This window comes from Blastomyces dermatitidis, assembly GCF_000003525.1.
Source record: "Blastomyces dermatitidis ER-3 genomic scaffold supercont1.3, whole genome shotgun sequence".
Classification (NCBI taxonomy): Eukaryota; Fungi; Ascomycota; class Eurotiomycetes; order Onygenales; family Ajellomycetaceae; genus Blastomyces; species Blastomyces dermatitidis.
In genome coordinates, this window is record NW_025544776.1 from 2,869,754 (window position 1) to 2,885,487 (window position 15,734).

A 15,734-nucleotide genomic window follows, 5' to 3' on the forward strand; every position below is an offset into this window, starting at 1 on the left:
CTGAATTAAAAGCTTGAGATTAAAGATCTCAAGAAATCTAAAAGATATCTAGATATGAAAGTCAGTTGTATGAAGAATGAGATCAAATTGATACTTGAATAACATATCACATACTTGATGCAAGATTTTCATCTTGATAATACAGTTACTGTTCACTCATCTATGAATAAAGACTTATGTCTAGATGACTTCTCTGTGTCAGAGAAGAAAAGTGAATTTACAAAGACTTGATATCAACATGAAGTCAGCTGTCTGCAGTATTTAGCAGTTAAATTACATTCAGACATTGCTCATACAGCATCTCTTCTAGCACAGAAGAACTCAGCTCTCATACTGAAAGTATGAAAAGCTCTACTACATGTCATATACTATCTTCACAGCACTAAGAATCTGAGCATATTTTACAAGAATCTGGATAATGACATGAGTGACTTACTGAACACAATGTATGCATCAGTTGAATACACAGATTCTGACTGAGCTGACTCTCTCAATGATAATCAGAAGTCTATATCTGAGTTTGTCTTTAAAGTTGCAGATGCCTCTATATCATGACAATCTGTCAAGCAGCTCTGCATGTCTCTCAGCTCAAATGAAGCTGAGTATATGACTCTTAGTGAGGCAGTGTGTGAGGCAATGTGATTATATAATATAATGATAAACTTGTTATTCATTCTGAACAACTCAATCAAGATTTATACTGATAATAAGAGTTCAATTGATCTGGTCACTGTGACAGCAGTGACTGTGTGCAGTAAGTATATTGATACATGATTTCATTTCTCACATACACAGCTGAATGAGAGGATTATATCTTTGAAGTACATCTCAACTGAGAAAATGACAGCAGATGAATTGATCAAATCTTTAGACACTATTGCATTTCAGTGATTCCTTAATTTATTAGACCTTACAGGCAGAAAGGGCCAGAATGCCTGAAATTAATGTATGTAGCATGATTTGAAGAGACTCAGAAACTGCATGACAGACTTTTCTATATAGTGTTTGAAGATAATCATGGTGTTAAGATCTCGCACGGTGATGTGAGAGAAGGTGTAGTGTCTTGATAGCATTGCTCTAGCAATCGCTCCGTCTGCATGTGATCTCTTATGTTATATAATGTAGCTAGCTGCTCTCATAATAATAGAAGGAGCAATCTTTCTCACTTACAGTAACACATGTTCCATCATTGATTTCAGTGACACATTGCTGAAAATTAAATGTTAAGAAGATGTTGAAACAGCACAGAACTTCTTGACATTATCAGAGAATAGCTCAGTCATCATGTAATTAGTAAATATCATTATCAAGATACTACTGAGATACTGTAAGTCATGATATACTGTTCTATCAGTGAAATTAATACTTATATACTATTCAGTTAGACTAGTTAACTACTTTATATAAATTAAATTACTATCTAAAGAAATAAGATATTTCAAGTGTAATATAAATATCTTATTATTCAAGATTTATATATTAAATAATTATTATTTTTATCAGTATTCAGTATTAAAATATTATATAATACTATCTTTTAAATCACTGAAAGTCTGATAATAGTGTAACTATTGAAATTCTCTTATAAAATTAACAGATTCAATAGATAATTCTGTCTGATATAATATAAAGAAGTAAGTATAAAAAAAATCTACTTAATTCTTCTTATTTCATAAATAAAGATAGTTATAATTCAGTTAAAATCAGTCTTTTAATATTGAAGAATATCTCTTTTTATAAGAGAGATTCAGTGAATACACTTTTTAATTTATATATTAATAAGTTAATAACTGATGGATTAATTAATTAAAGAGATATACTGAACTGAGAATATTAACTTATTATAGAAAAGAATTAAATACTAATCTAGTTTTAAAACTAAGAACTTATTTCAATCAGTATTATAAAATTCTCACAGATTATTAAGAAATAAATGAAGTAATTCAAGCTTAAAGAGATTTATAAATTATATATTAACTTTCTCTAATATTTTATTTAATAATAGATAATTAAAAATCTTCAGAGTAATATAATCTTTTATTAATATTAACTTAATAAAGTAGTTTAATAAATTATTATTCTTATCTTCAGCTTCTTTATTTATTCTTAATAAATTATTAAAAAGTGCTGAGTAATATATATATAAATTCTGAATCTTCTATATCAGATATATATTAAAGCTATTAAAGAAATCTTTTAATATTAATTATAAAATTTACTGAAAACTCTTTTATAAGAGCAGTGTCTTTTTTACATCTTAATAACTTATTCACTGTACTAGATTTTTATAGTTTTAATATTTATTCTCTTCTATCAGAATATTATAATTGTTAGATACAGTGTATTCTTTAATCAGCTTAATATAGTATAAGTTAATATATATATTCAGTTAACTCTTTATATACTATATAAGCTTTGCTTTTTTGATATAATTACTACTACTGATATGTGTAGTAACTAGACTGACCGTGTGACCGTGTCTGGGACCAGGACCAGAATATTTGATGATTTCATTACCAATTCAACTGATCCCATTACACTGTTTTAACATTAGATAGTAGTCTCATACTGTCTCAGTGGAACTTACTGTCTACTCTTGTCACATTTTCCAAATGAAACCATGATTTCCACTTCTCAATTTAAATTATTTTTATTACTTTAAATGACTTTAAATCTCATTTGAGTGTTATCAAAAAGCCTTACTTTTTAAAAAATTAAAAATAGTCTAAAAAAAACCTTAAAATGTCTAAAAATAGTAACTTTATGTCAAGAATGAGACTCAATGGAATCAAATGAGACCACTTTCTCATTTTTTTCAAGTCATGGTCTCATTTTAAGATCTGATATATAGTCACTTTGCATGTTTTTTTAATGATTAGTCCCAGCGGGATTCACACCAAGAAATGTATGAGATCAGACCAAATGAGACCAAACATGAAATTCATAATCCCAGCGGCCAGTCTAGTAGTAACTGTACTCATAGTTAAAGCAGAGAATAATTGATAACTAATAACTGAATCAGCTTAGAATAATTCAAATATCACTGTTACTCTCACTGCAGCTTTAATAAGAAACTGTAACTATCAGTAGACTATAAGTATAATTTGATAAATCACTTCAGAATCATTTTCTCTCAGAGATTAAAATATTAATAGACTATTATTTCTTATAATAACTATATATATCTGAATAATAAGATTAATAGATGATTGATTTTAACTTTATACTGAAAATGTCATAGAAATAATCTATTTAATTATCAGACTGAGTCATTTCTCTCTGAGCTTACACTGTAAGATAAGAGATATAATAATTAAAGCTTAAGTATGTTCTTAAAGCTGATACTTCTTAAGATAAGTAATTAATAACTGTAAATAATTTTAACTGTGAGAAAAGAGAAATATCTGTAATATTCAGAAGTATTCTTACTAATTATATAGTGATAGAACAGAATAGATCAGTAATAAGTATAAAATCTCTGATATTTCAGTGAACTCACTATAATATGAATCTGAAGAGAAAAATAAAATTAAATTCAAACTTAAATATATTTAAACAAAAAGATACTGTCTGCACTGTCATACTCTGCTCTTAATATATTTAATCTCTGTGTATAAGATTCAGCAGATCATCTAATTTAGTCTGAAGATACTGTATATAATGATGAAATCAGCTGTTATTGTATAAATCATAGTTTAAATTCAGTTAATTCTTATTATTAATAAAACAGCTTCAGTAAGATCTTCTTATAATTAATTCTTTAATCTCTGTATTATTATTTTACTGTAACATATCTTTAAGAAATGTTATATGAGATGTAATCACTCTTATCTTTTCTTTATTAATATTCATTATAACTCTTTTATAATTTAATGTAGATAAGTTATGTAATAATACAGTGATAGTATCAGAGAAATTAATATCATAAGAATCAAAGATTAGAATAAAAATATTGTTTTACTTTGAGTGTTTAACAGCACTTAGTGCAGAAATTATATAAAAACTTATCAAGCTTTAGTACATATTCTGATATAATTCAAATTTATCAATGAATAATTGATATAATAGAGAAATAACTTGTATATCAGAGTAAAATATACTTTTCAAAATGTCTTATTCATATGCAGTAATTTTCAACTCAGCTTAAATTAATAAAGATTTATAATATAATTATATTTCAATAGCTTCAGTCTTGATTCTTATAATCTAATGAAGAAAATACTGATCTTTACTTTTATATTTTACTGATAGATTGAAATCTGATTCAAATATTGTATCTATATAAATATTAAGTTAGTTTAGAATCTGAATAATTGAGATATATTTCATCTCATCTTTCATTGTAATTAATTTAAATGAAATAAATAATGAATTTAAGAATGATAATCTTTATACTATCTAAGAAGTATAATGATTAACTTCTTAAACTTTTAGAACTATTATATAAGATCTTATTTTCATATCTGAATATCAGTGATTACATCTGATAAAACATACTCTCTTAATATAAGATATATCATTCAATTCTGATTTATAGTAGCATTTGAGATTTCTACACTAATATCAAATAAAATCAGAAGAAAAAAGAGGTTTATTTATTAATGAATATTATATAAAGTTGCTGAAATAATATTTAACAGAGTTTCTTCAAATGTGAGATTGTTATAACTCAGTGAAATTATTGATAAGTTTCATCATTTCTATATACATCTATCATCAGAAATTTGGGAATTTGAGAAGAACAGATATTAATGAAATTGAATTTTAAAAGTAAAGTAATCTTATGAAGAATACAGTGAGATTTTTCTGAGTAAAACTCAGAGTTAATATTTATATTAATAATACTATTAAAATTGATATTTTCTTGATTGATAAAATCAGAAATTATACTCTGTATTACTTTTTCAGAGTTGATAGGTTTTTGAAGAGTAGACTTATCAGTGATATATTCTTCAATAAATGCAGGATTTATAGCAGTGATTAATAGTTTTTTTGAGAAATATCTGACTCTTCAGCTCAGAGTCTTATTATTAAAATAAATGAATTCATTTCAAAGTTACTGTGATTATGAGCTATATCAATTACTGAATCAGAATCAATAAATTTATTAGTAGAATGAGAGATAGTAATAATATCTTTGATAGTAGTATCTTTTATAGTAATATCTTCAGTGACTGACTTATCAGAATCTTCTTAATCATTATTTTCTGAGATATTCTTCTCAGTATCTGCTTTCAAAAGTCACTTTATATACTTAATATTATCAGTGACATTCTTGTTATATAACTCTGTCTTTAGATAATATTAGTTTTTATAGTAATAAGATATTAAAAGTGATAAATATACTGAGAATAGTAATACTTTTTTATCAGAAACATTATTATCTGAATCACTGTCAGTGAAATTCTTATTTACAGTTTCTAGAAAAAGAGAGCTCTGAGATTGAAATTTTAATTAATTATCTCTGAATTCTTGTCTAGAGATAGATAGCAGATAGTATTTCAGATTTTAATTAAACAGATATAATATTTTACTTTCTGATATAATTTATAGAAATAAGTTATATAGTTGAAAAGATATGATTGAAGTGAGTGAATAATCTTGATAAAATAAAGAGATGAGATTGAATTACTGAAAAGAAGTATATTAATAAGAGCTGTAATCAGTGATAATCTATATTAAATTAATATTAATAACTAAACTGTTTTCTGTATTTTAAGATTATATTTCTGCAAGCTTCTGAAATCAGTATCATTCATTAACTAGAATTTTAATCTAATTTCAAAAATAAATACTCTTATTGACTCTAATATACTAAATCTTTCTGAACTTTCTCATCTAGTAGATTTAATAAGACAATTTACTGATTTCAAAGAAAATTCAATATTAATATTTCTTAATCATAGCAGGCACACAATGACATCAATGAATAATGCACAACAGATGAGAAGAATAGTAAGAAGAACTCAAACTCCTCACTGATAAACAATTTATTAAGAAGATATTGAAGAACTAGACACTCTGATACTGAAATGTATGAGAAAGAGATTCACTCAATGAAGCAATATCTGCAGCTAGAGATTAAATGAATGTATTTTCTATTCTTTATAAAGAAAAATCTTGATCAGACAGTTACAAAAATAATCAAAACTAATGATAAAACATTATATATATTCTCATTCAGCAGAATAACAATGCTGGACAAATCTCTCTTTACTTTATCTTTTTCTTTCAATTTCTTTCTATCTATCTATTTAATGTGTCTATCTTTAAAACTGTGTTCTCTTTTCCTTTGTCATGATATTGTCAAATGGTTTCAAAGTATCAGAAGATGTTAAAACACTGTAATTTGTAAACAGTTTTTGTATTCTGAGCTGAAATTTTCTGATTTTGCATATCTGAAATTGATGAATGTATAATAGTTAACTTTACAGATATAGGAAAAACCCTGAGAACTAAAAGTTCTCAGGTAGATGTCATAGTCTCTGACTGCATACATCTATAATTGAAGAATAATAATAATAATAATAACAATGCTGAACACAGTCAAGATCTGAAAATCAAGATTATTAAAGAAAATCAAGATAAGTATTTAAATTTAATAAAATAGTAACTTTTCAACAGAATATAACAAATTCTTGATAAGAGATTATAAATCTCTGATGAGAATTTAGTGAGAAATCTTAGAAAAATCTAAACTTTTATAATCAAGTTAGCTAACTTAATTTCAATATAAAATCATATTCAATAGAAAAGAATAAAGAGCAGAGCAAGTTCAGAGATAATCAGCTTATATAATTATTATAAAGAAACAATTATCTTTGATTACTTTTATAAGTTATTCATCACTGAAAAGTTCTTTCTGATTTTTTATTAAGTGTAGAGAGTTATTGACTTTGACTGATTCTCTGAGTAAGAATAATAATATATAAAATGTAAGTTAGTATAATTCAAATTGTTCTGAAAACTAGAAACTGATTTCAAAAACAGAGATATATGTCAATCTAATAACTTAGATCAAAATATTTGATAATACTAATATAAATGAAAATTCTACTGCAGTTATAATATAATGATAAAATATTCTGATATTTTGAGGTCTGATGAGTGATATTTCTGAATATCAGAAAATTGTTAGAGACGACTTTACAGAGATAATTCAGAATACTCTGACAGTTAAAAAGAGATATACAGTGAAAGATATGTAAAAGAAGATATAAAAAAGAATTAAATTTTCAGAGATACTTTCAGTAAAAGATAGATAATATAGAGATTTCTGATATAATCTATTTTAGATTGACCGTCTGACCGTGTCTGAGACCAGGACCAGAATTTTTGATAGTCTCATTATCAATTTGACAGATCTCATTACACGGTTCTAACATTAGATAGTAGTCTCATACTGTCTCAGTGAGACTTACTGTCTACTCTTATCACATTTTTCAAATGAGACCATGATTTCCACTTCTCAATTTAAATTATTTTTATTGCTTTAAATGACTTTAAATCTCATTTGAGTGTTATCAAAAAGTGTTACTTTTTAAAAAATTAAAAATAGTCTAAAAAAAACCTTAAAATGTCTAAAAATAGTAACTTTATGCCAAGAATGGGACTAAATAAGATCAAATGAGATCACTTTCTCATTTTTTTCAAGTCATGGTTTCATTTTGAGATCTGATATATAGTCACTTTGCATGTTTATTTAATGATTAGTCCCAGCGGGATTCACGCCAAGAAATGTATGAGACCAGATCAAATGAAACTAAATGTGAAATTCATAGTTTCGGCGGCCAGTCTAATCTATTTCTATTTCAATATATTTAGTTTTCTATGCATTTTATATATAAATTAGTTAATATATACTTTATCATATATCATTAGAAAACATCTGTCTTGATATTCATTTACAAAAGTTATTATATTATCTATCTTATATTTGATTATAGTTATAGCTGCAGCAGAATCACTGATTTTACTGTATCAGAAAATCTTCTTATTTATCTGAAATTCTGTAGATATTGTAACGTGGCGGAACTGAAGCAGTGGCTAGTCAGCGGCGACACGTAGAGGTAGTTGTTTGAGAAGCTGTATAAGTGAGCTTGACTATCTTGCTTGAATAGCGAGCTCATAGACTACAGGGTTATTGTAAGAATATCACAGATATGATACTTAGTATACTAAGAAGATTATATGAGGCATGCAGTAACTCTTGTGTATATTTCAGTAGAAGTAAAATGAATTGCTAACTTCTTTGATGAGAAGTCAGCATCTAGCTATTCTATATAGACAATGAGTGAATACTCTTCTTTCATTTCATAAGTAAGAATAGTTGAAGTGATATCTCAGCAGTGCTTCATTGTCAAGAAAGAGTAATCTGCTGACCTTGTATAGAAGCAGAGTTCTCATATTTATCAATCAGATCTTTCTATGATATATCTGAATGATATCATAGAGCAGTTGAAAACTGGTTTGAATAAGATGAAATTATTCACATAAAAGTGATGAGCTGTGTGAAACTGCAATGAGGTCTTGACATGGCTGAGAGTGTGATAATACTCTTCTCTTTAAGAGTATAGTCTCTATGCTCTCAAGATTACTGAATTAGAAATTATCTTTGTTATATAGCAATGATTATCAACTGATTGACAGTGTATATACTGTATATAATATAAAGAAATAGATGAGTTTTTCTGCTGACTGTGTAGATCTTTCTTTTCTCATCTTCATTCAAATCAAACATATGATAAGTGAGTTCCTTATATATCAATTTAGAATGAGAAAAATGTAGTTAATAAGTGACTTACATATCTCTCATCATATTCTGTTCTATATATGAAATTCTCTGCAAAAGTGATGTATTTTAGAGACAAAGCTGACAGTAGTGACAGAATTTTTCAAAAAGATTCTTCTCTCTGTGAAACATTCTTCTTCCCTCTTCTTCTTCTGTAATAGTAAGTGCATGAGAGTATTATTCTTGAAGAACAGTAGAGGGCTTATTCTGATGTTTTCTAGTGAGTAAATATCTTTGTGATGCAGCAGTGGTCTCTGTGACTGTCAAGAAAGCCAGGTTGAAGGCAGAGACAGTGTCAATGAGCCGCAGGAGCACCGCTCTCATTGTCACACCTTCTCCTGCTTCTCTCACGGCTGTGGTAGTAGTTGCCATGCCTTGCAGTGAGATGTCATTCCTTCTGCTGGCTGGTGCATCTGTGTCTGTTCTGTTCTCTGCCCCTCTCACTGCTGTTGTGACGCCGCCCCCTCCCTCAGCCAATACAGTGATGTATGACCCTGTGTGATCATTTGGAGAGGAACTCGGGGAGAGCTTGATTCTGGGAACAGTGACTCTGAGAAGCTCAATTCATAGTTCCTCTCCCGCGGCACACCTGAGCCCTGCTCAGAATACTGCTGAGTTGAGTCTGCAGAGTCCTGTGATTTCTTCATCTTCTCTCTGTGAAGAGGCTTTAGTGCAGTCTCTGACTGACACTACTACTTATCTGCACTGTGTCAAGTAGCTGAAGAAGAGAGGGATTTTATACATCTATCTCTTCTCTCACTTCTATTATTTCTATTATATCTGTAACAACAACTTCTGTCTCTCTGTAAGTATTATCTCACAGAAAGATGTTATATTGACTCTGATAAGAAGTCTAGATACTCAAGTAGTACAGAGTGAGAATCTCAGAGCTTTAAGTATTGATAAATTCTGTCAAGACTGAGAAGGTCTCTCTTACTCATCTGTAAAAGAAGATGAAAGCATAAATCTCTGAGATGAAAAAACATCTCAGAATGACTGATCTTAAGAAGAGATCAGCTGACATCACTGTTGAAAGTATTATAAAGATTAATTACTGATTAAAGAGAATCTCACTTCAGTTGAAGCAGATGACTGAGATGCTTTATAAGTTGATAAGTTGATACTTTCAGTATCTCTTATACTCTTCTGCAGTATGCTCTTCTACAGTGTCACAGTACTAACTTCTCAGCAGACAAAGATACTGATACTGAAGACTTTAACAGTGAAGAATGAGTTTGATGAGAGTGTGATTATTAATGAGTAGACTCTGAGATTCTCTCTTTTTATTTTTTCAGCAGACTGCAGTCTCATTAGATTAGCAGTGATCTGCAGATTAATTAATATTAATCTTTTTATTAATTTCAAATATTTCTTTCTTTTCTTATTAACTGCTTCAGGAATTTTATACTTGTATAGTCTCATTAAACTTCTAAAAAATTCTTTGAGAGAAAATAGAAGAAGAGTGCTATAAAGTCTATAAGATGCTGACTCATCACTGTGAGATTATCTCTAAAAAACTCTTTAAGAAAAATGAGAAGTCTTAAGTGATGTTTCTTATTCAATATCTCTGATGTGTAATGAGATAATCTCTACTAGCTATCTTATAGATTGCAATCTCTTTCTCAGCATTTTTCAAATACTCAAGCAGTTTTCATGAATTCTCTGATAATAAATATTCTTCTCATTTAATAAGGTATTGAAGCTTACTGTAATATGTTCACTTGTTCAATATTTTCTTCATAAGATATTCAGTATCACTCTCAATCTTGATATCATCTGACTGAGATGACTCTGTCTCAGAGTGTTGCTTATAGAGCTTCAAATAGAAAATGTAAAAAACAGAATGAATTAATTTCAATTCTGTGAGTAATTTTAACTCATATGTCTGCTTACTCACTACTCTTATTATCAGAAAAGATTCTAGTCACTGCTCACTGAGCTTCTTATATAATCTTATTATCTTAATATTCTTTACTGAAAGTAGCACTTGATTCTCTATTAAGAACTTTATCAGAAGATGTTTTCAATTATAGTATTTCATCTGCTACTTCTAAGCATGGTGAATGCTTTTCACTGTCTTCTTATGAATTTTGTTTAAAAGTTTCAATCTCACTTTTACTTCTAACACTGAGAAATACTTCATTCTCTGTATCTGTCTGATATTCTGACTGTCTATTTCTCTCTTTGAAACATTATCTGTGATGTCACTGAGTAATGAAGAATTATATTCATAATAAGCATAGAAAGAAGATATCTTTAAGATTACATTCTTTGCATTGTTATATGTGAATTCAGCAGTTAGAAGATGTTTGAGCTAATCATTCTGATGATATAAATAGAATACTTAAAGATACTGTTCTAGTGTCTGATTCTGGCATTCAGTCTGATCATCAGTCTGCAGATGAAATGCAATACTGAGAAGATATCTTATTATAAGATAATAGTAAAAAACTGATCAGTATTTGCTGATAAAGAGAGATTCTCAATCTGTTATTAATGATTTCAGAGCACTGTGATCATGAATGATGATATCTAAAAACAGGTCAGTCAATTCAGAGGCTTTAATCTTTTTATAAGTAGAGATATATCTGATCATCTTTATGAAGCAGTTAATAATGATCAAAATTAAGTCATATTCTTTGACTCTTATTGATTTCAGCAGATTAACTATGAAATTCATTGATAGATTCTATCATGAGCTCTTTGAAACAGGCAGTGATATCAACTCACTGTATTACTTATACTGTGAAATCTTTATTCTTTGACAGATATTGCAAGTTTCAACATACTCTTTGACATCTGTCTGAAGCTTATTCTAAGTATATTTATATTTTAGAAGCTTCTCAGTCTTCTCTAACCTGAAGTGCTCTGTATGAAAATCATTATGATGAATTCTTAATAACTTCTGATACACTGCTCTGCTATAAGAGATGAAGACTGAATTATTCAGCAGTAGAAGTTCACATTCTTCTAGTTATCAGTGACTTGATTTCTTAGCAGCACTGTTCTGCTCAGAGTCTGTCTCTTTCAAGTTCAAACTGAATTCTTTCTTCTTCAACTTTTGAATTCAAGCTGCAGTAGAGGCATCCTTCTTCTGTAACTTTTCAATGAATTTTAAAAGTAGTCAGATTGAAAGGTTGTAGACTGTTTCATTCTTTATCAATTCAATGATTGTAAGATATAACATGAGAAGCTTATGATCTTCAGTGTCAGTTCTCTACAGAGACCTGAGTTCTCTTTCACCTTCTATACTGAGTCACACAGCTGTCTCTTCAGTGCTGTTTCTGAGCTTTAGAGAATCTCAACCCTCTGCAGCCAGCTTCTTCTGCAGTGATGACAGAGATTCTTTTATAGAATTCTTCTTCACATCAATAATATTATAATCAGACTGTCTAGATAATGTGTCAGCAGGATTAAGCCAACCTGAATAGTATCAGATATAGAAATCATACTCTGAAAGCAGCTCTGCTCATCTGACTTGATGTTCTATCAAGCTCTTTGTTGTCAAGAAGTAATACAGATTTGCATGATCAGTGAGAACTTACACTGAGTACTTACTACTCTGAAGATAATGTCATCAGATCTTAAAGAATTTGATAATTGCTAATATCTTCTGATTATGAGTATCATATCTTCTCTGTGTAAGTGATAACTTCTTGAAGAAGAAAGTCACTGATCTTCATTCACAGTGTCTTATAGACTCTGTGAAAAAGCCTTCTCTCACAGACAATTCATTACCTGTTTTCTCAGAGATGATTATTCTCTGATCCTTTCAACATTGAAAGGTCTTCAGTGTCAACTGTGAAAAGATTTCACAGATCTCATTCCTGAATACATCAGTCTCATACTGACTGAATAAGTTGAGATTAAAGTGATTCAGCATTGTGACATCTGTGAAAGCTTGTTTCAATTCTGCAAATGCCTGAACAGTGTCTTAAGTGAGAATAAACAGTTCTGTTTTTCTGTCTTTCACACTTCTCTTTAACAGATCTGTAAGAGGGACAGTAATCTGTGAATATGCATAGATGAATCATCTGTAGAAATTTGCAAATTCTAGAAACACCTACATCTCACAGTATGTCCGCGGCGCCAGCCAGTCCTCAATGATGAAGACCCGGCTCCTGTTCATTGAAATGCCATTCATCTTAACAATATAATCTAAGAAATCAATCTTCTGCATGTAGAATGAGTATTTTTCAGTGTTTGCATAGAGTTGATACTGTCTCAAGTAACTCAACACTTCTCAAACATGGGTATCATGTTCTTTCTCTGATTTTGAGAAGATTAAAATGTTATTCAGGTATACTATGCAGGAGATGTTGACAAGGCCCTACAGTGCCTCATTTATATAGGTCTGAAAGATGACTGAAGTGTTACAAAGATCAAAAGATAAAACAAGATATTTGAAATTGCTGTACTTAGTATGAAAAGTCATTTTCCAAATGTCATCTTTGTTAACTCTGATTCTATGATAGACATTCTGTATATCAATCTTTGAGAACATCTTCACTTCAGATAATTGATTGATCATCTTGTCAATCAACAGTAGTAAATAGTGATTCTTAACTGTCATCTTATTGAGGCCTCTGTAGTCTATGCATAGATGTAGTCTATCATTCTTCTTAAGCACAAAGAGTATAGATACTTCTGTCAGACTCTTTGATGAATGTATTCAGTTCTTTGATTACACTTCTTCAAGATATTTGTGCAGAACATTCAACTTCTTTACAGACAAGTTGTAAAGAGGCCTGTACAGTGCTGTTACACTGTCTTCAAGGTGAATCTTATATTATATCTTGATGTCAGGAAACTTCACTGCTTCTCTTTTTAAAAAGACATTCTTAAAATCTGTAAAGAGACATTGTGTACATCTGCCTTCAATGACAGATACTGCTGCTATTCTTGTAGTGAGAATGATGACTTCTTCATCTATTCTCAAGTCTCAATCACCTGCTACACAGTATATTAACTCAATCTTTTTCTTAAGATTCTTTCAATGAAACTCTTCAGATTTCTCTATCATTATCTCTTCATCAGTGAGACAGTACTGTCATACCTGAGTAACTCAGTCAATGAGAGAATTGTTTTCTCTCAATTATGAGAGATCTAGAATGACATTCTCATCTATGATATTGACTGTGTGAAGGAGCAGACTGCTCTTCTTGAAGATTTCTTCTGAGTCTGTGATCACACACTTTGCTTGAATTATGCTAAAACAGTGATATTTCATTTCATCTGTAAATTTTGCATGATCTGACAAATCTATCTTCTTTCAACTCTTTATCAAAGAAAAGAAATAGAATATGAAGTTGATATCTGCTCTGAAGTTAAGTAGGCATCTCACTGATATCTTCTCATTCAGAGTATGCATTGTGATTATAATATGAACTTAAAGATGTGAGAATTGTCAATTCTTTTCTTTCTCTTCTTTATCTTTCACAGATATATTTGTCAGAAGAGAAGTTGACTTTAAGAAGATATCTTCTCAGTTTCTTCTCTTCTTCAGCTTCTTATAATCACTGATATAGTGATCACCTGCTCTGCAGTTGAAATAGAGATCTTTGTTAAATCTTTTTTAATGTTTCTTCACAGTGAGTGAAGAATCAGAATACTTGAAATTCTTCTTTACTTTCTCTGCACTGAAGCTGTTATAGCACTATTTAGATTCTGTTATTGATTACTTAGAAGAGGTCTTGTTAATCTTTTTCTCAGAGAATTGATTATTCAAATAGATCTGAGAAGTCAGGTTGACAAGCTCAGTGCAATTGATTGATGAACTCTGATACTGTGATATCATTGTTCACACCTTGTGAGTCAGCTTTGTAAGATAAAGCTATATTTTTAATTAATTCAAATCATCAGTCAGTTCCTCTTAATATTCTTCAAATCTTACATTGAAATCAGAAGAATTCTCATCATCTTATTAATATAATAAGTTGAACTACTGTGCTGCTGTGAAGTCACAGTTACAGTAATCTTCAATTTGATTCAGTAGAAAGTTCTTGAATTCTTCTCAAGTCATAGTAGCATTGATACACTCAAGCTCTCTCTTCTTAATAGCTCAAGTAGTCACAGAGATGCTCTCAAGGAGGTTGACAGTGTATATTACTCATATCTTATGAGTATTATACTGACTTGGATTAAGGTGGAATTTCTGTTCAAGAATACAGATAAAGCTGTGAAATTCAGATAAGATGTTTCTCTTATATCTCAGTGAATCTCTGACCTTAATCTCTCTATCTCCATGATAGATGTAGGTGTGTAGAGGCCGCGGCGGTGGCAGGGCGGTTGAAGAGCTCATGTCAAAATGCACAGTGAGTTCAGGAATCTTGAATTTCTGCTGAGATAGAGGTGTACACACTCTAGGGAATGATGTAGTGTTTTCTTCAGAGAGTGAGGTTGAGTCAGTCCCAGTATGAGTGTGTGAGGTTATATCAGTCTGTTAGAGCTTGACTGATTCAAATATGTAATCAGATCAAGTGATTTAAATTGTAACATGATGAAACTGAAGCAGTGACTAGTCAGTGATGATATATAGAGATAGTTGTTTGAAAAGCTGTATGAGTGAGCTTGACTATCTTGCTTGAATAGTGAGCTTGTAGACTACAGAGTTATTGTGAGGATATCACAGATATGATACTTAGTATACTAAGAAGATTGTATGAGACATGCAGTAACTCTTGTGTATATTTCAGTAGAAGTAAAATGAATCACTGATTTCTTTGATGAGAAGCCAGCATCTAGCTATTCTATATAGACAATGAGTGGATACTCTTCTCTCATTTCATAAGTGAGAATAGCCAGAGTGATACCTCAGCGGTGTCTCATTACCAAGAAAGAGTAATCTGCTGACCTTGTATAGAAGCAGGGTTCTCATATTTATCAATCGGATCTTCCTATGATATATCTGAATGATGTCATAGAGTGGTTGGAAACCGGTTCA

General features: G+C 29.8%; 1 protein-coding gene across 1 annotated transcript; it reads left to right on the forward strand.

Moving 5' to 3' along the window:
• Positions 1-9,089: 9,089 nt before the first annotated feature.
• Positions 9,090-9,509, forward strand: BDCG_16654 (uncharacterized protein; the record flags this gene model as incomplete). The annotated part of the gene is made up of 2 exons (XM_045425857.1): positions 9,090-9,277; positions 9,362-9,509. The coding sequence occupies 2 exons, from the start codon at positions 9,090-9,092 to the stop codon at positions 9,507-9,509; spliced, it is 336 nt and encodes a 111-aa protein (XP_045280256.1).
• Between the last annotated feature and the right edge of the window lie 6,225 nt (positions 9,510-15,734).